We start from the raw sequence: 24,222 nt of genomic DNA on the forward strand, positions 1-24,222 counted from the left end.
TTCTTTGCAAACAATAGGGGAAATATATTAAAATCATTATATTTAGTCTGTAGACAAAGAAAGCGAAAACAAACACAACACGCCCCTGTGTGTTCCCTCCCCCTGTGTTCTTTGCAAACCATAGGGGAAATATATTAAAATCATCGTTATATTTAGTCTGTAGACAAAGAAAGCGAAAACAAATACAACACACCCCTGTGTGTTCCCTCCCCCTGTGTTCTTTGCAAACCATAGGGGAAATATGTTAAAATCATCGTTATATTTAGCCTATAGACAAAGAAAACAAAAACAAACACAACACGCACCTGTGTGTTGAAGTGGTTCTTATGAGAACCCTGTACTCATGAAGTAAGTGTTTGTTTGGCCTGACCCAATTCCTTAGAGGAAACACCTCGTTTTCTTGCCAACCAGGTTACTGTGCGTACCATGTTTCTGTTGTGCTTCAAAAGTGATCTATCATCCGTGAGTTTTAGTAATCTTTGTATGACAAAATCATAATACTACTTTGACATGAAGAGAAATGCCTGATGCTCAATCTGTATGTATACATGTGTTTAAATATAAATCACATAGTATGTTTTCCAATGTTGAACTTGAAGATGTGTATTATATGCAAATAATTATGCAAATTATTGTTATGTAAATGAGACGCCCCTGTGTTTTATTTTAGTCAGTTGTGTAAAGTACACACTTATGACACAAAATAATAGCTTGTCCCCAAGTGAACTTTTAGTAAATGACATGAATTATGTGCCTTTGAATGTCTAATTATTATGGGTTGTTTTAAGGGGTGAAAGGCAGAGTTTCTGATTTTTATGAGTGGTTAGTTACATGTAAGATATTTTTACTGATTTTAAGAGGGAAAAAGCAAGAATTCTGATTTTATTGAGTCACCAAGTGGGGCAAAAGTGAGAATGGTGATTTTAATGAGTGACCTAGGTAGGCAAGAGTGAGAATTGTGATTTTAATGAGTGACCTAGATGGGCAAAAGTGAGAATTCTGGATTTAAAAAGGGTTATGGTATGAAAGTGAGACATCTGATTCTCGAAGTGACCTAGGTGGGCAAAAACAAGAATTCTGATTTTAATGAGTGACTTAGGTGGTGTTATTTTGAGTGGGCGTATGGTAATGTAACATAATGCCACTAGAAGGTCATGACCTTGACTTGCAGTTCAGTGTTGCAGCTTTGAAAGGTTTGTCCCTGAAATATTCTAAAGGGAGTTTTAAATAGAGCACTAAATCAATATAATACTGTCAATCAATTATGTATGACTTCCTTTGTATTGTCAATAGAGATACAAAAGATGTACATTGTATCACATTTGTAGCCATATTTCAGTTCATTGTGTAACATTTAAATTAGAAATTGAAGGCTAAACTGTGCACAAATTGTGGGCACACAGGTTAGTCTATAGTAGACACAGGTGTGTGTGTGTGTGTGTGTGTGTGTGTGTGTGTGTGTGTGTGTGTGTGTGTGAGGGTTTGAAATAAACTCTTTTTGGGCTACCAATTTCTGAAATTTCAAGGATTATGATATGTAGTCCCATACTCCTGAACTGAAAGCAAACTTGAGATTTTGTCTGCTGGAAATATGTGTGTTATTAAAATACTTTCATGTCCATAAATCTTCAATCCTCATCACATAACCAGTCATAGGCTGAGTGGGCTGCCATGAGCAAATTATATGGTAGCCCCATGACAATAATTGGTACATGTAGTCTGTGGGCACGGGACTACTATTAATTTCGAGCCATTTGTGTGTACATGTATGTCCAAGGACATCAATATTAGAAGCTTGATTATGCCCATGTGTACAGGCATTTGTGTACTGTGTACTTGTTTTCTCGACTATAGAGAAAGCACAGTGCTATCTATCCATGCCACCCAGGCCATCATACTCAAGGCATGTTTCTACTGCACTGTGTGTTCTACCCAATATAGAGAAAGCACAGCGCTAATGCTATCCACACCACCCAGGCCACCATACTTTGTAGGTTTTTGATGCACTGTGTGTTCTACCCAATATAGAGAAAGCACAGCGCTAATGCCATCCATGCCACCATACTTTGTAGATTTCTGATGCACTGTGTGTTCTACCCAATATACAACAATATATCATTATTAGTACACCACTCAGTGCAGATTTATATCATTCATCTTTATCACACTGTATCAATAAATGATGAAACCAGCAGTAAAGTATACACTTATTAAAAATTAATATCCATTTTGTGTATCTTATACAAATTATTCATAAGTGCTCAGTTCATATTCTTGTAATATTTATAGTCTAAAAATATAAATTATTGCGAAGTTTGTTTGGATTCAACTTTTGTAATGAAAAATGAATGGTATCCACCTCTACACGTGTTCATGAGTATCCCCCCATATACACACCCAGGGCTTGAATCAACTTGTCATGCCCTGTACCTGTACAGATAGACACACACAAATGCATACATATGTATGCAGGCTTGAAATTAACAGTAGTCCCATGCCCACAGACTACCAATTCTTATCATGGGGCTACCATAATTTGCTGATGGTAGCCCACTCAGGCTACCACTAATTATGTGATGATTTAAAGGATGGACGATTTATGGACATTCAAGTATTTTAATAACAAACATATTTCCAGTAGAGGAAATCCGTTTTCAGTTCAGGAATGTGGGACTACATGTCACCATCCTGTCATTCCTGGGCTACTACTTTCTGAAATTGGTAGTCCATTAAGACTACCATAGAAGAAAGTTAATTTCACGCCCTGGTATGTACAACATAGATACATACATACATACATACATACATACATACATACATACATACATACATACATACATACATACATACATACACACATACACACACACACACACACACACACACACATACATACATACATACATACATACATACATAGATATATACACATATACACACATACACATACGTATGTATGTACATACATATGCATACTGTACAAACAAACAAACAAACAAACACACATGTCAGGGGTGTATATTAGCAGTAGTCCAGGGCGCATAAATTACCAGCCATCATGGTTACTTAATATTAATAGATTAATGTTTACATAATGCATAAAGTCAAACAAATACACACCAGGGATGTAAATTAACAGTAGTCCAGGGTGCATAAATTACCAGCCATCATGTTTATATAATATTAATAAATTTATTGTTTATGTCATGCATAAAGTCAAACAAACAAACGCCAGGGCTGTAAATTAGCAGTAGTCCAGGGCGCATAAATTACCAGCCATCATGTTTATATAATATTAATAAATTTATTGTTTATGTCATGCATAAAGTCAAACAAACAAACGCCAGGGCTGTAAATTAGCAGTAGTCCAGGGCGCTTAAATTACCAGCCATCATGTTTATATAATATTAATAGATTTATTGTACTCTTGTTATTGCACTAACTTGTCAGTTAGTGGATGGTTGGTGTGTGTGTGTGTGTGTGTGTGTGTGTGTGTGTGTGTGTGTGTGTGTGTGTGTGTGTGTGTGTGTGTGTGTGTGTATGTGTATGTGGGAGGGGGCAGGTGGGGTAGGGGTGGTTGGTGGGTGAAATATGCATTTCCTTAATAGTCAGCTGTCATTACATAAATAAATCAATAATTTATGAAATAAAAAGTCCTTGAAAACATATTCCCGTTAAAAACAGTTTTTATCTCTCAATAAATGCCTATAAGTTGCAACGACTAATTTTATGCAAAAGAATACTCTGTGTTATTTATCATGTAGCTTTGTGAAAATAGAAAAAGTTTATGTAGCAGTTATTGTTAGATGTTTTTGTAGGATGTGAACTTTTGAGACCTTTGTCCTGTGCTTGACTTGTTCACAATATTTAGTGTTTTACAACGACCGGTTATTGACTGATATCTATATTGTTACAACTCATAGCCATCACATAGAATTGGTCAATAAATGACTTTAGTATCAGGGCTTGAAGTTAACAGTAGTCCCATGCCCACAGACTACCAATTCATATTATGGGGCTACCATAGTTTGTAGCTGTAGTCCCATGCCCACAGACTACCAATTCTTATTATGGGACTACTATAATTTGCTGCTGGTAGTCCCATACCCACAGACTTATCAATTCTTATTATGGGACTACTATAATTTGCGATGAGGATTGAAGATTTATGGACATGAAAGTATTTTAATAATACAAATATTTCCAATAGAGGAAATCTGTTTTCAGTTCTGGCATATGGGACTACAGGTCACAATCCTTGGGCTACCAATATCTGAAATTAGTAGCCTACTAGGGCTACCAAAGAAAAAAGTCAATTTTGAGCCCTGACTAATTTATAACTTGTAGCCATTACATGGAATTGGTCAGTAAGTATATGGTTACACAATACAAAATTCTATCGATCATTTCATGCCATGATTATTCACTTGATTCAGTCAGTGTAAGGGGTGTACTTACGGAGACAAACTCTTTCTTCTAGTGTCTTTGCAATTGTTTTCGAATCCAGGTAACAGAGAGAGGGGAAATCTGGTAAAATTTACAGTTTCCTATACATTCAGTGTTTTTACTAAGGTTTTAGAACCCTAGTACCAGAAAGGGTGAAATCTGGCAAAATTTAAATTTCCTATACATTCAGTGTTTTTACTAAGGTTCTAGGATCCATTCCTGTAACAGAGAGAGAGAGAGAGAGAGGGGAGGGGGTGGAAATCTGGTAAAATTTACAGTTTCCTATACATTCAGTGTTTTTACTAAGGTTTTAGAACCCAAGTAACAAAGAGGGAGAAATCTGGTAAAATTTACAGTTTCCTATATACATTCAGTGTTTTTACTAAGGTTTTAGAACCCTGGTAACAGAGAGGGTGAAATCTGGTAAAATTTGCACTTTCCTATACATTCAGTGTTTTTACTAAGGTTTTAGAACCCTAGTAACAGAGAGGGTGAAATCTGGTAAAATTTGCAGTTTCCTATACATTCAGTGTTTTTACTAAGGTTTTAGAACCCTGGTATTACAGAGAGGGTGAAATCTGGTCAAATTTACAGTTTCCTATACATATAGATTCAGTGTTTTTACTAAGGTTTTAGAACCCTGGTAACAAAGACGGTGAAATCTGGTAAAATTTGCAGTTTCCTATACGTATAGATTCAGTGTTTTTACTAAGGTTTTAGAACCCTGGTAACAAAGAGGGTGAAATCTGGTAAAATTTGCAATTTCCTATACGTATAGATTCAGTGTTTTTACTAAGGTTTTAGAACCCTGGTAACAAAGAGGGTGAAATCTGGTAAAATTTGCAGTTTCCTATACGTATAGATTCAGTGTTTTTACTAAGGTTTTAGAACCCTGGTAACAAAGAGGGTGAAATCTGGTAAAATTTGCAGTTTCCTATACATATAGATTCAGTGTTTTTACTAAGGTTTTAGAATCCTGGTAACAAAGAGAGGGTGAAATCTGGTAAAATTTGCAGTTTCCTATACATATAGATTCAGTGTTTTTACTAAGGTTTTAGAATCCTGGTAACAAAGAGAGGGTGAAATCTGGTAAAATTTACAGTTTCCTATACATATAGATTCAGTGTTTTTACTAAGGTTTTAGAACCCTGGTAACAAAGAGAGGGTGAAATCTGGTAAAATTTGCAGTTTCCTATACATTCAGTGTTTTTACTAAGGTTTTAGAACCCTGGTAACAGAGAGGGAGAAATCTGGTAAAATTGACAGTTTCCTATATACATTCAGTGTTTTTACTAAGGTTTTAGAACCCTGGTATTACAGAGAGGGTGAAATCTGGTAAAATTTGCAGTTTCCTATACATATAGATTCAGTGTTTTTACTAAGGTTTTAGAATCCTGGTAACAGAGAGGGTGAAATCTGGTAAAATTTGCAGTTTCCTATACATATAGATTCAGTGTTTTTACTAAGGTTTTAGAATCCTGGTAACAAAGAGGGTGAAATCTGGTAAAATTTGCAATTTCCTATACATATAGATTCAGTGTTTTTACTAAGGTTTTAGAACCCTGGTAACAAAGAGGGTGAAATCTGGTAAAATTTGCAATTTCCTATACATATAGATTCAGTGTTTTTACTAAGGTTTTAGAACCCTGGTAACAGAGAGGGAGAAATCTGGTAAAATTGACAGTTTCCTATATAGATTCAGTGTTTTTACTAAGGTTTTAGAACCCTGGTATTACAGAGAGGGTGAAATCTGGTAAAATTTGCAGTTTCCTATACATTCAGTGTTTTTACTAAGGTTTTAGAACCCTGGTAACAAAGAGGGTGAAATCTGGTAAAATTTGCAGTTTCCTATACATATAGATTCAGTGTTTTTACTAAGGTTTTAGAATCCTGGTAACAAAGAGGGTGAAATCTGGTAAAATTTGCAATTTCCTATACATATAGATTCAGTGTTTTTACTAAGGTTTTAGAACCCTGGTAACAAAGAGAGGGAAATTTAGTCAAAGCTGATAGAGAAAAAAGGAAGAAGAGATATATATTGGTTGTCATGGTAGCACTTTCCTGTTTTATTGTTATATCTCAACATGATTCCCAAGGTCTCTGAAAAGATTTCGGATCAGGGTTGAAAAAACTTTTGTAACTTTTGAATAGAAACTGTAATTCAATGAGATTGGCTTTGTCAAGTTTTGTACAAATGACGTCAAATTCATAGAAAAATCAATCAAAAGATGTCTGCGTTTGTTTTCACTCTTTTGTGGAGTTAGTAGTAAACAAAAGAGAAAAGACAACTTCATTAATGATATGTAACAAAAGTGTCAATGTGTGGTCTGTTGGAGTCAGTGCGTCTATCTGTGCTTTGTTGTAGTGTTCTGATTTGGAAATTTTCTTTGTGTGTTAGTAGTAACTTGGCACCGGACAGCTATCATGATGGTTTGAGAAGTCTTGGCGACTACATATATAGTCTGTGGACACAGGACTACCAGCTACAAATTATGGTAGCCCCATGACAAGAATTGGTAGTCTGTGGATACAGGACTACCAGCTACAAATTATGGTAGCCCCATGACAAGAATTGGTAGTCTGTGGACACAGGACTACCAGCTACAAATTATGGTAGCCCCATGACAAGAATTGGTAGTCTGTGGACACAGGACTACCAGCTACAAATTATGGTAGCCCCATGACAAGAATTGGTAGTCTGTGGAAACAGGACTACCAGCTACAAATTATGGTAGCCCCATGACAAGAATTGGTAGTCTGTGGACACAGGACTACCAGCTACAAATTATGGTAGCCCCATGACAAGAATTGGTAGTCTGTGGACACAGGACTACCAGCTACAAATTATGGTAGCCCCATGACAAGAATTGGTAGTCTGTGGACACAGGACTACCAGCTACAAATTATGGTAGCCCCATGACAAGAATTGGTAGTCTGTGGACACAGGACTACTGTTAAATTTGAGTCCTGTTCATAATTGGCATAAGAATGGGATTTGTTTTTAAATCCTGGAAAGAATTCAACTTACTACTTGCCATAGTGTAGTTCTAAACTGGTACAGTATTACATATTAAAAACAGCTGATAGCCTCCCACTCAGGCTACCACTGATTATGTGATGTTTTAAAGAATGGAAGATTTATGAAAATAAAAGTATTTTAATAACACACATTTCAAATAGAGGAAATCTGTTTTCAGTTCAGGAATATCTGACTACAGGTCACAATCCTTGGGCTACCACTTTCTGAAACTGGTAGCCCACTAGGATTAACATAGAAAAAAATTAATTCGGAGCCCAGATCAATATGTTTACGATAACTGAGTCTTTGTCAAAGGTGGTAAAGTCAGTGTTTTGGTTAGATTTGAGCCAAAACTGTTGGGTTGGTAAGTCAAGCTGATCATCACCCTCTGTATACAAAGTACATCCAAATCTAGCTAATTTTTAACTGGATAAAACCAAATCAGAACGGGTTTGAACCAAAGACCACAGCAGGGATCACTCTGGGCCGCGATCACGCGCTATTTGCGCTGTAAAAACAAAAATATCGCGTCCAGAAAACTCAATTGGGACACAAAATCGCACCGTCGATACTAATAGCGCGTCACTGTGATAGATACGCGACATCATATCTAAGCTTTTGTTTACTACAAACGTACAAGGCGCATACTACGCATGTCTTTTGCTGCCCTCAGGCGGCAAGGTTTATCTGCATCATGCCCCTTTCAAACAGTGTCTATGATTGGTTGCCGACATGAAGGCAGGCGCTCATCGACAAATCAACGGAGTTGATACAGTAAATGTTCATTACTGATTAGTCACACGTACATGTGTACGTAATGGAGCTTTCAAAGACGTCGGGTGCCAGTACGAGTGCAATCTGATTAAAATCTGATATTAGATAGGCTGGTTTTCCTGTATTTACCTTTATTCCATCGTTATTGCGTCTTTTTCGTGAGTTTTTTTCCCCGGGGGAAAAAAAACTGGCATTCGCCCGGGGGAAAAAAACTCACGAAAAAGACGCAATAACGATGGAATAAAGGTAAATACAGGAAAACCAGCCTATCAAATATCAGATTGGTACGAGTGGGACCAAGAAACGCAAATGCTCTATCTTGGACTATTGTACAAAAGTTACTCCTTCGCTGGGAACTAATCTGGATTCGACTACATTCGCTAGTGAGGACGAAGAATGGGTATGTCCTGGTGTAGGTCGCAAGACAAACCGGAAATTTCAAAATAATTGGCTGGCTATGTATGGGTCGTTTTTGCGTCACGATAAGGACAAGGGAGAAATGATCTGCTACCTTCGCAGAAATCTACAGTTAAGGACAATGATGTACAATGCAAGACAAGTATAGGAGTTATAGACCGTTGACGTGGTATTTTCCTATGAAATAAATGTTTCATGAAGTTAATATGTTGATGTGTATGTACTGTGTTTATTTGTACAGTAGCAAATTCTAGTATGAAAGTTGATATGAAATCCATAGGCTTATGATCACAATTATATATATATGTGTGTGTGTGTGTGTGTGTGTGTGTGTGTGTGTTACAGTGTATACCAGTATAATATACACATGACGCACATACAGTTGCCATATTTTTACTTCCGTCCCACACAGTTTTCAAATTGTCTCACTCATTTTCTCCAAATGGGACATTGGCTCATGCAGCTCTGGAGCCAGGGTGATCCCTGCACAGTGAAAAAAAAAAGAAAAAAAAAGACCACAGTGATAAGAGGCATAGTAGCTACATTGTAAGACTAAACAAAATAATTGTTTGGTTCCTGTAACCCGACCCAAGCTAGTTTTTCACTGCCGACCCTAAACTTTTTTTACGAAAAAAATATTGAAAAATCAAGAAATTTTGCAAAGTTGTATGAGAATGTGAGATTTGATAACCGTGGACTCTCTTTTATGAAAAAAATACTGAAAAATTGAAAGGTTTTGCAAAGTCGTGAGAGAAATGGTGAGATTTGATGACATTATCGTCTTGTGATCAAAACAATATGGCAGAATACAGTGTAGCACACAATGTTGTCTGCATATCATACAGAAAGTGCAAACATATCAATGAGAAATCTGTGTTGACCTCTACCTACATTGTTAGAATCCAAACCAGACCAACAAAAAAATAACTAAATAAAATAAAAAAATAAAAAATTCTCTACCTATTCACCCTGTTTTGAAATTGGGCATTCTTGGACGCACAATTTTTTTTTCTTTTGGCCTAACACTTGACAAGTGGCCTTCCATTTTATTGTCAGCTCTGAAAAAAATGGAGAATAAAAATGATTGATTACCTAAATGTTAAAGATTCAACTTACTAAAAAATATAGAGAAAATAATGCATGTATTTATCTCACTGACATAACTGTGTAACTTAACTGGACAAAGGAAATTGAACTCCAGTTATTGATATAGTTAGTTTCAAAGACTGGAATAATTTAGAAATATGAGAAGCAGAGAATCAGTATGACTTTTGTCAAGAATTCGTACATTGAACCAAAGATCCGGTGTCCTTTAATGAACTGAAATCGGTCTATTTTCGAAAGTTCTCATGTTGAACTATAATTGCTTAGAAATTACGACAAAAATCATAAACCCTGAAACAAGACGTCGCCTGGTGCCACAACAATCTCACAAACATTGCTACGGTTTTTCTGGCTAGACAAAATATCTTTTTGATTTTGCTAAATCTTCTCTTTTGGCTTGACAAAAATCAAATTAATATTTCCTCATGTTATGGTCTGCCATTTGAAGAACTGAATTACAATTGATACATTTTAGTCAATTGACTGTCTCAAAAATATCAACGAATGCACCAAAGTTAGGTTTGCAAGGGATGTATAAATTTGGCGTTGATCTCCTAAGATAACAGTAGCTCACACAAAGAAAGTGTAACAATATTGGTAAAGATGTTTGTCACGCCAGATGATTGATGAAACGGTGTTGGTAAGATTTTTGTCTAGCCCAATGATAAAATGTAGCAATTTTAATGGAATTTTTGTTGAGCCGGGCAACGTTTTGTTTCATAGTTTATGATTTCAGTGTATGCGTTGTTAAAGAAGTTGTTTGTTGAATGAACCAGTGTCCTGTAATGAACTGTAATGACATTTTCAAGACTCCAGGGCTTGAAATTAAACTGTAGTCCCGTGTCCACAGATTACCAATTCTTGTCATGGGGCTACCATAATTTGCAGCTGGTAGTCCCATACCTACAGATTACCAATTCTTGTCATGGGGCTACCATAATTTGCAGCTGGTAGTCCCATACCCACAGATTACCAATTCTTGTCATGGGGCTACCATAATTTGCAGCTGGTAGTCCCATACCCACAGATTACCAATTCTTGTCATGGGGCTACCATAATTTGCAGCTGGTAGTCTCATGCCCACAGACTACCAATTCTTGTCATGGGGCTACCATAATTTGCAGCTGGTAGCCGCGTGTCCACAGACTACCAATACTTGTCATTGGGCTACCATAGTTCCATGTCCACAGACTACCAATACTTGTCATGGGGCTACCATAATTTGCAGCTGGTAGCCCACTCAGGCTACCACTGATTGTGTGATGATTTAAAGGATGGAAGATTTACAGACTCTAAAATATTTTTATAACACACATATCACTAGAGTAACTCTGTTTTCAGTTCAGGAATATAGGACAATGGGTCACCATCCATGGGCTACCAATTTCTGAAATTGAAAGCCCACTAGGACTACCAAAGAAAAAAGTTAATTTCCATCCATGAGAGTTCCAATCATTGAACTCTTGTCTGATGATCGCTTTGAAATCATTCTTTTGGCGAGATTCGCATCAAACTTCATGTATGTGTACCATTACAGGCAAACACAAAAAAGTATGCATGAACTTTTGAAAGTATGTTGCTTGTACTTTAACATGTGGTCATCGTTGTGTTCTGTAATTGATGGCTGAACTACATGTGTTAAGTCATTCATTATAAATTATCCTGTTGTCATGAAGTTATACATTGAACTGTTCTCCCATAATGGCTCTGAAATCGTGCTGTTGTCAAAAGTGTTTTTGCTAAGGTTGGGGAACCCCGGTAACAAAAAAGGGGGAATGTGGTAAAACTAACATAGCTTCCAAAGCATTGTACCCTGAATTTAATGGAGAACCCTGGTAAAATGACAGGGGAACTCAGATAGATTTTACCTACTTACCACCCTGTACAAAAACACTGGTAGAGAACCCTGGTAAAATGACAGGGGAACTCAGGTAGATTTTACCTACTTTACCACCCTAAACAAAGACACTGGTAGGAAACCCTGGTAAAATGACTGGGGAACTCAGGTAGATTTTACCTACTTACTACCCTTAACAAAAACACTGGTAGGGACCCTGGTAAAATGACAGGGGAACTCAGGTAGATTTTACCAACTTTACCACCCTTAACAAAAACACTGGTAGGGTCCCTGGTAAAATGACGGGGGAACTCAGGTAGATTTTACCTACTTACATTATGTACATGTACCACCCTGAACAAAAACACTGGTAGGGGAACCCTGGTAAAATGACAGGGGAACTCAGGTAGATTTTACCTACTTACATTATGTACATGTACCACCCTGAACAAAAACACTGGTAGGGAACCCTGGTAAAATGACAGGGGAACTCAGGTAGATTTTACCTACTTACCACCCTTAACAAAAACACTGGTAGGGAACCCTGGTAAAATGACTGGGGAACTCAGGTAGATTTTACCAACTTTACCACCCTTAACAAAAACACTGGTAGGGACCCTGGTAAAATGACGGGGGAACTCAGGTAGATTTTACCTACTTACATTATGTACATGTACCACCCTGAACAAAAACACTGGTAGGGGAACCCTGGTAAAATGACAGGGGAACTCAGGTAGATTTTACCTACTTTACCACCCTTAACAAAAACACTGGTAGAGAACCCTGGTAAAATGACTGGGGAACTCAGGTAGATTTTACCAACTTTACCACCCTTAACAAAATCACTGGTAGGGGAACCCTGGTAAAATGACTGGGGAACTCAGGTAGATTTTACCTACTTTACCACCCTTAACAAAAACACTGGTAGGGAACCCTTGTAAAATGACTGGGGAACTCAGGTAGATTTTACCTACTTTACCACCCTTAACAAAAACACTGGTAGGGACCCTGGTAAAATGACTGGGGAACTCAGGTAGATTTTACCTTCTTACATGTACCACCCTTAACAAAAACACTGGTAGGGGAATCCTGGTAAATTGACAGGGGAACTCAGGTAGATTTTACCTACTTTACCACCCTTAACAAGAACACTGGTAGAGAACCCTGGTAAAATGACTGGGGAACTCAGGTAGATTTTACCTTCTTACATGTACCACCCTTAACAAAAACACTGGTAGGGACCCTGGTAAAATGACTGGTGAACTGGGTAGATTTTTACCTGCTTAATACTGCCCTTAACAAAAACAGTGGTCAAGAAGTCATGCATTGAACTGGTCTCCCATTATGGCTCTGAAATCGTGCTGTTGTCAAGAATTCATACCTTGTCCTGCAGTAGTATTTACTATGCCATCACATGCAAATACCAAACAGTGTGTTACGTCTAGAAGTGTCTTCTCTGTATAGTTATCATTGTGTAACATTTGATGTCTGTGTCAAGGATTTCAACCTATATTATTGTCGATGCACAATGTAAGATTTTCTTTGGTTCACAAACCAAAAAGTACCAGTGACCCTTTCAAAGTGCATTCCTCCTTCTTACTTGTTGATAATTTGACAGAACGCCATGATGTGTGAATGAAAGTGTAGCGTTCTCAGGGTATTTGCAGAATAACGTGTTAACGCGAACCCTGTTGGGGTATTTGCATCAGTGTTTGTAGTGTTCTCTGCAGTCGTACGCTCAGGGTATTTGCGTCAGTGTTTGTAGTGTTCTCTGCAGTCGTACGCCCAGGGTATTTGCGTCAGTGTTTGTAATGTTCTCTGCAGTCATACGCCCGTGAAAGTGTGCAGAAATCACTGCAAGCACGTGTGCAAATACTTCTGAGTACCCATACTGCAACTCACATGGAATGGAGTTCTGTTATTACATATGTTTATCCGAAACAGCAAATTTCCATAAAAAAATGTACTCTGCAATCGCGTGCTTTCATTTACATCGACCAATGGCATCCTCATTTGCATATCATTTGCATATCATTTGCATGCAGGTATGTTTGGGTATTGCATTGCGTGCGTACCAGTGCAATTAAACTCTGGTATCATATGTAGTAATAAATAAGTACACATACGCGTCTTAAGAATTTGTAAACTTAAAATTGTTTTCCTTTGCATACTATAAGATTTTTCTGTTCAGAGACCGCAAAGAACAAATAAAACTTTTAAATATACATACAACTACTGACATCGAAGCATTGACGAACGGAACCTTTTACAAACGGGGTAAGTAAACGACTGGGATGGATTAATGACACTTAGCACAGTATGTTGGAAGTACAGAGACTTGTATTACATTCTATCATTTGATAAGAACAGTTTTATGGTCACTTTACATAATCGTTCATATTCACAAACAAATTTGAAGTTCCCTTGGCATTTCATGTACACATAAAGAGGCCATAAAACTGTGTTATCAAACCATGATATGTAATATAACCATCTGCTATTCCATCCAGCTTACTGTGCCAAGTGTTATTAATCCAATTCATTTGTTCACTTTCAATGTTTATAAAAGGTTCCGTTCGTCAATGCTTCGATGTCAGCAGTTGTACCTCATATCGTATCATATAAATTATTGTATATTATATACTAACCGACATTCTACTATCCTAGTACTGTAAAGTAAAGGTGAACTTTCAAAAATGTAGTTCTTGTATTTCATGTCAATCGTAGCTATTATATATCAGAATTGATGACTGAAACACCTGGCGTTTTGTCAAGATTCACAAACAAAATCATTGTCCTTCGATAGCCTACTCGCTGATTGCCTCTGATTCAAAGACCGCAAAGTACAAGTGAACTTTAAGAAGTGTAGTTCTTGTATTTCATAATGTCAATCGTAGCTATTATGTAAGAGAATTGATGACTAAAGTACCTGGCTTTTGGGGAAGATTCACATACAAAATGTCCTCCGATAGCCTACTAACCGATTATCCGTGATTCAAAGACCACAAACCTAAATGAACTTTAAGAAGTGTATTCCGCAAATTGTTATTCAGGGGTGAACAAATCATTTTGTGGTGGTCCCTGGACCAGTGCCTTAAAAAATCCACTGGTCCTGCTGAAAGAATTAGTAGTCCAAGGTCTCGCTAATATGAAACATTAAATCTTAATTATGAATCTGTATATTCAGATGACTTTTTAACATAGTTATTAACAGTAAGGTATACTGGTCCGGCGGACCACACAAAATAAAATTTGTGTGGTCCGCCCCCCAAAAAATTGCTAGTCTCGCACCCAGGACCAGTGGATTTGTTCACCCCTGATTATTGTGTAACTGAGTTGATGACTGAAGTAGTATTCTTGTGTCAAAAATTCAAACATGACACTGTTGTCCTACAATAGCCTATTCACCCTTTCATGACTAGAGACGAGTTTTAAATAATATGGGGACCCAATTTATATGAATATTTTCATAATTACAATAATATTACTTTATTAGGAAGTAACATTTCTTTAATTCCAGTCTAAAATGAAGTTGATATATGCCAAAAACTTACATAAAACAAGAATTTTGTCCAAACAATTTTGGCGGGAATGTTTTCAGTATTGTCTGTGATTCATTGACTGCAAAGTACAAATGGACTTTTAAATCTCATATCTTGTTACAAAATACAACAATTGTTAATCTGTGAGAGGCTTAAGCAAGGTTCTGCAATATGTAATCAACAATTTGTGCCCCGGTATTGCTTAAATATCACCGTCCCAATTTAATTCCTGCCTTTCAAAATGTTCCCGTAAGTTTAAATATGTTGCCTGTTCCGAGATACATCGTATGTCTTGTCGTACATATTGTTTACCTGCAAGGGGTTTGCATATGCTGATTAGGAGATTGTTGTCACCTGACTGTCACCTGACTGTCACCTGACTCGGTTTACCAGTAAAATTCCTATCTGTCATTGATGGCGTTTAGTCTTCGTTCTATAAAATCACTCATAATCAAAGATGTCAACATGGTCTTTCCATCATTTCACAATGATAGTGTTATTTCAAACGTAAATAAAGACAAAAGACAAAGCAAAACTAAATGGAACAACCCAAGTGACAACGTCTCACGCAATGCATCTTGGAACCGGGAAACTAAAAATACAAGACCATCTGTGGTGTCTTTAGTCTGATGCTGTCTCTATTGAAATACCCAGAGGACAAAATACATGTAGATGGGCGTATTGATAAGATTCTGTACTGACTGTCAGCAAGTTAGAACAAATTAAAAGTTATTTACCAGTGCAAAGTATACAGAGGCACAAAGAATGTTGCATATTTCTTTGGGTTGGGTGGCTAATATAGTAAAATGGGAGGGGGTTGGAGTGAAAATTGAAGGTCGTGGGTGTTATCACGATATTTACATGAGATTTATATAATGAAGCATAGTTTGTCCACCAACATAAAAGTTTCAAAATGAACAAAATATCGTTGAGATTTATGATAGATCATTTTTTTTCATAATGAATAATTCATATGAAATATTATTGAGTAGTTGTCACTGTACAACACCTTGCCTCGGGATAGTAATAGTAACAGATACCAATGAAGGATACAGATTTATTGTGATATTAATTTCCCTTTCCTTATCTGTGAATGATTTTGTACCGGTCTAGATTTAACTAGGACACGCATACATACAGTTCTGGATAAAGTAAATCTTGGTACCTGCAATAGAATTCTCAGTACCTGCAATAGCTTTTTACCTCATGCTAGAAAGGTCAAAATAGAACAAGAAGGTTGACTTATTCTCAGTACCTGTAATAACATTTTACCTCATGCTAGAGGGTCAAAATAGAACAAAAAGGTTGACTTATTCTCAGTACCTGTAATAGCATTTTACCTCATGCTGGAGAGTCAAAATAGAACAAGGTTGACTTATTCTCAGTACCTGCAATAGCATTTTACCTCATGCTAGAGGGTCAAAATAGAACAAGAAGGTTGACTTATTCTCAGTACCTGTAATAGTATTTTACCTCATGCTAGAGGGTCAAAATAGAACAAGAAGGTTGACTTATTATCAGTACCTGTAATAGTATTTTACCTCATGCTAGAGGGTCAAAATAGAACAAAAGGGTTGACTTATTCTCAGTACCTGTAATAGCATTTTACCTCATACTCGGTCAAAATAGAACAAGAAGGTCGACTTCTTCTCTTGTTTTCAATCTACAGACTATTGGTCACCAACTCACCATCCTTGGGTTGTCAATTATGACTACCAAAGAAAAAATGTATTTCAAGCCCTAATAATACATGTATGTGATAGAAAACATTTTCAGTTACCTCAACAAATCAAATGTATCAATCTGTTTGTCCATTTAACACCCCCCCCCTCCCCACTTATCCATTCAATTAATTTCATTCAGATTCACTGCAGTTCACCTTCTCTCACTCATTTGTACAAATGAATTTTGAGTTAATTTTGAAATAAATTAGAAATCTGAATCCCAGAGGCCCTGTAACACCACTTCCCTGCAGCATTTTTGTTTTAATGTGTCAGGCAGTTCTCTCTATCACCCACTCACTTAGTCTCAAGTTAATACAATAAAATTCAATGAATTAAAGATGTGAATCTCACAGGTTATATTATCCAAAATACCATTTATCATTTCAAAATGGATAAATAGCTGTTCAGCTAAGAGATCCCCCCCCCCCCCCCCGAGATGTACCCCTCCCTGTTTATATAATGCTGAATTGTTAGGTTGTCGGTGCCTGAGTGGTTAGCTTGTATGCCTCTTGCCTCTGCAGTCAGGGTTTGAACTTACCAAGCATCGGCTGGCTTTGATTAAAATTTAACCAGGTCTATATGTAAGAAAGGTGTTGCTCAGTTTTCCCCAGGGTACTGCGGTTTGCTCCTGTTTCTTCAACAGTAGGGTGCTGCTTATGTGGCAACCATTCAACAAATTTCCAAATTTATTTAGACGAATAAAGGTTATTCTTATTGAAAATAATTAATAGTAATGTTAGTTTTTAAATCGCGCTTTCCCACTCTGTGCTCAAAGCGCTTTATAATTATTACCCCTGGCACGGATCTGTAGTGGCACAATGGCCCTTTACACTTCCTCAACTCCCTGGGGAGCATACAATCCATTGCAGCCTTTACAAGTGCATAGGATTATAGCATTCACCTACCAGCTGGGTTGACTTAGGCACAGTTCAAATCTTACCCAAGGACTTTAGCCACTCAGAAACAAATAGCAGCGATTGGACTTGAACCTGCAACCTGCAGATTCCAAGTCAGCCACGCTAACCATTCACCCGTCATGACGCCACAAGTTTTTTAAGTTTTCTTGTTTCTCGTTCAACAGGGTCAGTAACATACAATACACAAGAAATAAACGAAGAGGAGAAGGTGGAACGAAAAGTCTGTGTTTATCACGAGTACCTGGCTTGTGATAGTGGCAACACATCAGCGTGTAACTCCACTCAAGTATGTAAAGTAGATTCCGAGGAAACAGTGCATCACTGCTACTCCCTCTGGCAAAATGATTCCGGGATCATCAGTTTCCGGCACCGAGGGTGTTGGACACCTGGCGATGTTTGCATCTCTGATACATGTGTCGCTGATAGTATAGATAATGGTCTCTTTTTCTGTTGCTGCCAAGGATCCCTTTGTAACAGTGATATCTCGTTTGTACCAGTTGTAACTGTCTCACCGCCTACACCAACAGGTAGGGTACTGTCTATGTTTTCAGTGTGTTTGGAGCTGATTCAATTTTTTGTAGGGATGAGTCAAATCAGACTTATTTCTACCTTTAGTACACTTGTATTGATTACTGCTATCAACTTAAAGGAAAAGTCCAGTCAGACTTATTTCTGCCTTTAGTACACTTGTATTGATTACTGTCAGAAACTTATGGAGAAGTCCAGTCAGACTTATTTCCATCTTTAGTATACTTGTATAGGCCATTGCAGACTGCAAACTGGAAATTGAGAATACAGCGCCCTCGCTCAAATTTGGGGTATCATCGCCTCATAGTACCGTTTCTCAAGAGCTATGTCCCTTAGTATTTGTAGAAGTGTAAATCAGGGATGTTTTTCATATTGTTCAGACATCGAGGAAAGCAGCAGTGCTCTATGATTAACCAAGTAACCTATACCATGTACACACAGACAGGAAGTAGAGCATGTGGCATACTTTGGAAAGGCCTATTGAATACAGGTATCAGTATTTTCACTTGAATAGAAATTTATCAACTTAGCTTGTGCCATTTTAACATCTCTGTTTTATTGTTGCTGTGTACAGGTGAGGCACCGGCACCCACGGTTTATCAGCACCGCAGTTTATTCAACACATTGCTGTATTCGTTAGTGCCAATAATGGGACTAGCACTCGTTGTCCTCATAACATTCTGGGTATATCGCCGACACAAAGCGACGACTCACATACAAATCCCGCTGCAGGACCCCAGTCCACTTCCATCACCTTCACCGTTACTTGGAATGCGACCTCTCAAACTTCTCGAGGTCAAGGCTAGAGGGCGCTTCGGTGCTGTTTGGAAAGCACAAATGCTGAATGAGTATGTTGCTGTGAAAGTGTTCCCGTACCAGGATAAGGATTCTTGGCTGAAAGAGCAGGAAATCTATGAGTTGAATTTGATGAAGTCACATCCCAATATCCTCCAATATATGGGAGCCGAGAAACGTGGGGAGGCACTCAACCAAGAACTGTGGTTAGTGACCGAGTTCCACGAACATGGATCATTGTGCGATTACCTCAAGGCGAATCTTATTAGCTGGCCAGAATTGTGTAAAATTGGTGAAAGTATGGCGCATGGACTCGCATTTGTTCACGAAGACATACCAGCTAGTAAAGAACACGGACACAAACCAGCCATTGCACATAGGGACTTAAAAAGCAAAAACATTCTCCTAAAAGGAGACCTATCTGCTGTCATAGCAGATTTCGGACTTGCGTTAAAATTTGATCCAGGAAGGAGTCCAGGAGATGCTCATCCCCAGGTAAATCACCTCTCACTATCTGCTCAAAGTTGGGGGGGGGGGGGGGATACTCTATTTCAAAAAGCAATAATCACAGGGATCTTTCAACTGTAACTGGAGTGCTGGACGATATTGATATTCATGAGCTAATTAATATTCATGTTATAATTAGCATAACAATAAATACATAGTAAAGGAGAAACAAAGGGGTGTTATATATGATTTTCACAAATGTATAACCACAGGTGTCTACAGAAGGAACTCGGTCCAGCTTTGAATATCTTCCTGCTCATTATTTCAAAGTGTAATTCTCCTCAGGTGTACTAACTTACATATATTTTCAACGGCAGGTGTGATAATTAGTATTTATATTATGTACTTAGTAACGTCCAAGAACAATCGAATGTTTTATAATGGATGGCAGTTTTTTGTGCTGGCTATTTTAGATGAATGCTGGACGGCTTGGGCCCATCCACTGCCGACCACCTGGAGGAGGTTTCTGATTGTCGTTTATTATCACAGTGCACATCATTTTTCGAATCAACTTCTTTATTCCCATAGGTGGGTACACGGAGGTATATGGCACCAGAAGTATTAGAAGGTGCGATTAATTTTCAACGTGATTCGTTCCTGAGAATAGACATGTATGCTGTCGGTCTTGTTCTCTGGGAACTTGTGTCAAGGTGTTCTGCAGCTGATGGTAAGTCTTGTTTACAAGGACCTTTTAGGTGACCTAAATTTCTATATAGGACCTTTTAGGTGACCTAAGTTTCTAGATAGGACCTTTTAGGTGACCTAAATTTCTACATACAACATTTAATGTGAACTAAAGTTGTACATAGGACCTTTTAGGTGATCTAAATTTCTACATAGGACCATTTAGGTGACCTAAGTTTCTAGATAGGACCTTTTAGGTGACCTAAATTTCTACATAGGACCTTTTAGGTGACCTAAGTTTCTAGATAGGACCTTTTAGGTGACCTAAATTTCTACATAGGACCTTTTAGGTGACTTAGATATCTATCATAGAAGGAAGGACCTTTCAGGTGACCTTAATCCAGTTCATTGATTTTGCTTTCCCAGTTTGTAACAGGTTCCGTTCATCAAAGCTTCGATGTTGGCAGTTGTACATGTATTTGAGCATTTCAATTATTGTTGTGTTATGTTTGCATTGTTTTCGATTTGTCCCACCTTTGATGTTGATGTAATAGGGAACTTGCAAACCCGCCATGTTGAATGTTGCATCATGGGAAATATAATAAATACTAATCAATAGGCATTGTAAACAATAATGTTACATTGTTTGTAACCACGAATAATCAATTCATAGTCACCCTGATCTTTGTGGGAAGTTTATTTTATCCGTAGCTCCAGATTAGGTATTACGATAACCACAAATAATCCCATAGTCCTTTGCATTTGAGCATGCTCAGTCTGGATTGCACGTTCCCTATTGGTCACACGTGGTTGTTGGGCAATCGTGTAATAACATGGAAATGTTTTAAAAGGAAAACGATATCAGCTCTGTAAAACTTTTGAGTGTAGACACAGCCTTAGTAAATGTGTTTTGTTAACAGGTCCTGTGGATGAATACATGCTACCGTTTGAGGAAGAGGTGGGCCAAGGGCCGTCAGTCGAAGACATGCAGGAGGTAGTGGTCCACAAAAAAATGAGACCCCAGTTTAGGGAGCATTGGTTGAAACACCCGGTAAGTACAATAAGATAGTTCACAATTATTGTGTGTGTGTGTGTGTGTGTGTGTGTGTGTGTGTGTGTGTGTGTGTGTGTGTGTGTGTGTGTGTGTGTGTGTGTGTGTGTGTGTGCGTGCGTGTGCGTATGCGTGTCTATGTGTCTGGGTATGTGTGTATGCAGGCATGTGTGTGTGTTGCTGTGTGTGTGGCTGGCTAGCTGTGTGTGTGATGTGTGCCAACGTGCAAGACATTTAAGACATTTAAAGCAGAGAGAGAGAGAGAGAGAGAGAGAGAGAGAGAGAGAGAGAGAGAGAGAGAGAGAGAGAGAGAGAGAGAGAGAGAGAGAGAGAGTGTGTTCATGGGTGAGAGGGGGTGGGTGGGGAACTCTGAGCGTTCCCTAGCAAATGAGTGATAATAAGCAGTTCAGAGACTTACATTACTATGATGTAAACAAATCTCTGTAGATATTAACAGAAATTCTCATAATTGTACAGAGTTCCACAAGCTCAATAAATAAACTGTGTACATTTGGGGCAAAAACCCCTCCCCTAAACGAATATTCACAAGTGCCACATGATGTAAACCATGATGAAAATTGTAGTGGATGTACCACTGACTACGATTAATGCAATGTAAGAACATGATGGTAAACTCTTTGAAATATTCGACAGAAACCCAGCACTGTATATCATATTAGAAGTCAATTTTTATCAACTTATCAACATCTCAGTAGTAAATACAGAAGCTGTTATCATTGAAGGCTTGAAAGTCTTTTAAATATGGTTTATAAAAGTGCGAAAAAATCGTTCAACAATCGCATGATGCTAGACCCCCACCCCCAACCGCCATGAACAAAGTTTGTATAGTGAGTTTCACATTGTGCAATAGGAAACTTGCAAACCCGCCATGTTGAATGTTGCATCATGGGAAATGTGATAATCCCATAAAATGAGATAATGAGATAATCCCATAGTCGTTTGTGTCTGAGCATGCTCAGTCGGGATTGCAAGTGCCCTATTGTCCCCTATACCTGACCTATTTTCTCTGTGACATTTTCAGGGTCTTGCGTCTTTGTGCGAGACTATAGAGGAATGCTGGGACCACGATGCGGAGGCCCGTCTGTCCGCAGGCTGCGTAGAAGAACGATTGAGCCAACTAGTCAGGGCAATCAGTTTACCTACCTCAAGTGTGATACAGCAACCACCAGTTAACTCAGCAAACCAGCCATTGCTGCTTGATGCCAAGGAGTCTACTCTGTAGCCAAAAACACATAATTAACCTCAGAAATTTCTCAGAATTTCCAGGAACTGATGAAAAATGGTTTTCAGTCCTTGTTAACACACAGCCTCAGAAATTTCTCAGAATTTCCAGGAACTGATGAAAAATGGTTCAGTCCTTTATTGACACACAGCCTCAGAAATTTCTAAGAATTTCCAGGAACTAATGAAAAATGGTTCAGTCCTTATTAACACACAGCCTCAGAAATTTCTAAGATTTCCAGGAACTGATGAAAAAACTCTGATTCAGTCCTTTATTAACACGCAACCTCAAAAATGTTATGTTCTCCCCGGAATATCATGGAAGAGTCATGTAATTTGCATAACAAAGGGATACATTGTGATGTTAATTAGACAACAAAAGGTGAAACTCACTGCTCTGTAAAGGCCTGGGGAGAACCCTCTCTCTCGACTGAATGTAGTCATGGAAACTAATCAGGAAACAGAGACTGTGGTTAATTTATGTGCAACTATCTGAATTTGAAGGCCCCGTAAACCTTGATACCTGGATACCGGAATAATGTGATCGGAGATTAGGGAATAGTGTGTGGTACTGGAATATTTCCAATATTTGAATATTGCGGATACTACAGGTACAAATGCTTTTGAATAACATATTTGATGACACCAGGATTATCAAGGGTTAAAGGTCATTGCTGTGGATAGGAACTGATGAAAGAAGTTCAGTTTTGATGTTGAGGAAACATGGAAATATGTGCATAGCGGGAACCAGTCATGGTTTTGGAAGGAAGAAAAAAACGGGTTCAAAAACACAATGAGAAATTGCCCCTTTATACCAGGAGCGTGTGAGTCCAGTATTTGCGAACTCAGTTTGACTGGTATGAGGAATCAATCAGTAACGAGGGCTCTCACGGACGGACTTATATTTTATGTATTTAGTGTTGAAGCATCAGCATCAGTCCAAGAATTATGCTATACTATACTTATATATACGATGGAGGACTCCAAGGACGATAGAGGACTCGGAGGACGTTAGAGGACTCCGAGGACGTTAGAGGACTCCGAGGACGTTAGAGAACTCCTGAGGACTCCGAGGACTCAGCCCACCTGTATCAGGATTTATGATGAATCAAATTTTGTTGCTGACGTGCCGTAACGTGATGTAACGGAGCTGTACTTGCAGCACATGTGACGAAGGTGTACTCTCGGTAGCCAAGACAACTCTTGTTGACCTAGTGTTTAGTAGGACAGCCATCTTGTGTTGATAGTTTGTGATTTCTTTTCTCTTACCTCACACTTACCTCAATTTTTAGTGATAGTCTATTTAGCTCAGTAGTAGGGGGTCGTATACTGAAAAGCCCCCCTCTCTCGTGTTATTAAGCAGGGTGGCATCTGAGGGGTGCCACCCCTATGTTATCATTTGTACTATTTCAGGTGTGTTACAGTTATACCTCATTCCAAGCCTCTGCATTATGTCAAGTTAACAACACTAAAGGCCAGATATCTAGTCATGCAGGGTGTCACACCTGTGTCATGTAGTCATTGAGGGTGGTGTCACATAAATGCAGCCGTCATTCAGGAGGTGTCACACCCACAGTTATTCAGGGGGTGTCACATTCATGTAGTCATTCAGGGGTTGTCACACTCATTTAGTTATTCAGGGGGTGTTACACCCATATAGTCATTCAGGGGGTGTCACACACACATATATGAATT

General features: G+C 38.2%; 1 protein-coding gene across 1 annotated transcript; it reads left to right on the plus strand.

Annotated features, from left to right (window-relative positions):
- Window positions 1-1,138: 1,138 nt before the first annotated feature.
- LOC144450022 (activin receptor type-2A-like) lies at window positions 1,139-22,528 on the plus strand. Its single transcript, XM_078140588.1, has 6 exons — window positions 1,139-1,193; window positions 17,945-18,307; window positions 18,883-19,598; window positions 20,139-20,277; window positions 21,155-21,285; window positions 22,328-22,528. The coding sequence occupies exons 1-6, from the start codon at window positions 1,139-1,141 to the stop codon at window positions 22,526-22,528; spliced, it is 1,605 nt and encodes a 534-aa protein (XP_077996714.1).
- The last annotated feature ends 1,694 nt before the right edge of the window (window positions 22,529-24,222 follow it).

This window comes from Glandiceps talaboti, chromosome 19 (genome assembly GCF_964340395.1).
Source record: "Glandiceps talaboti chromosome 19, keGlaTala1.1, whole genome shotgun sequence".
In the NCBI taxonomy this organism is placed as follows: domain Eukaryota; kingdom Metazoa; phylum Hemichordata; class Enteropneusta; family Spengelidae; genus Glandiceps; species Glandiceps talaboti.

Coding starts and splice junctions, on each gene's coding strand:
- LOC144450022 (XM_078140588.1), top strand. CDS start 1,139: ATGCCACTAGAAGGTCATGACCTTGACTTGCAGTTCAGTGTTGCAGCT. Junction 1,194..17,944: donor CAGTGTTGCAGCTTTGAAAG/GTTTGTCCCTGA, acceptor CTCGTTCAACAG/GGTCAGTAACATACAATACA. Junction 21,286..22,327: donor AGCATTGGTTGAAACACCCG/GTAAGTACAATA, acceptor TGACATTTTCAG/GGTCTTGCGTCTTTGTGCGA.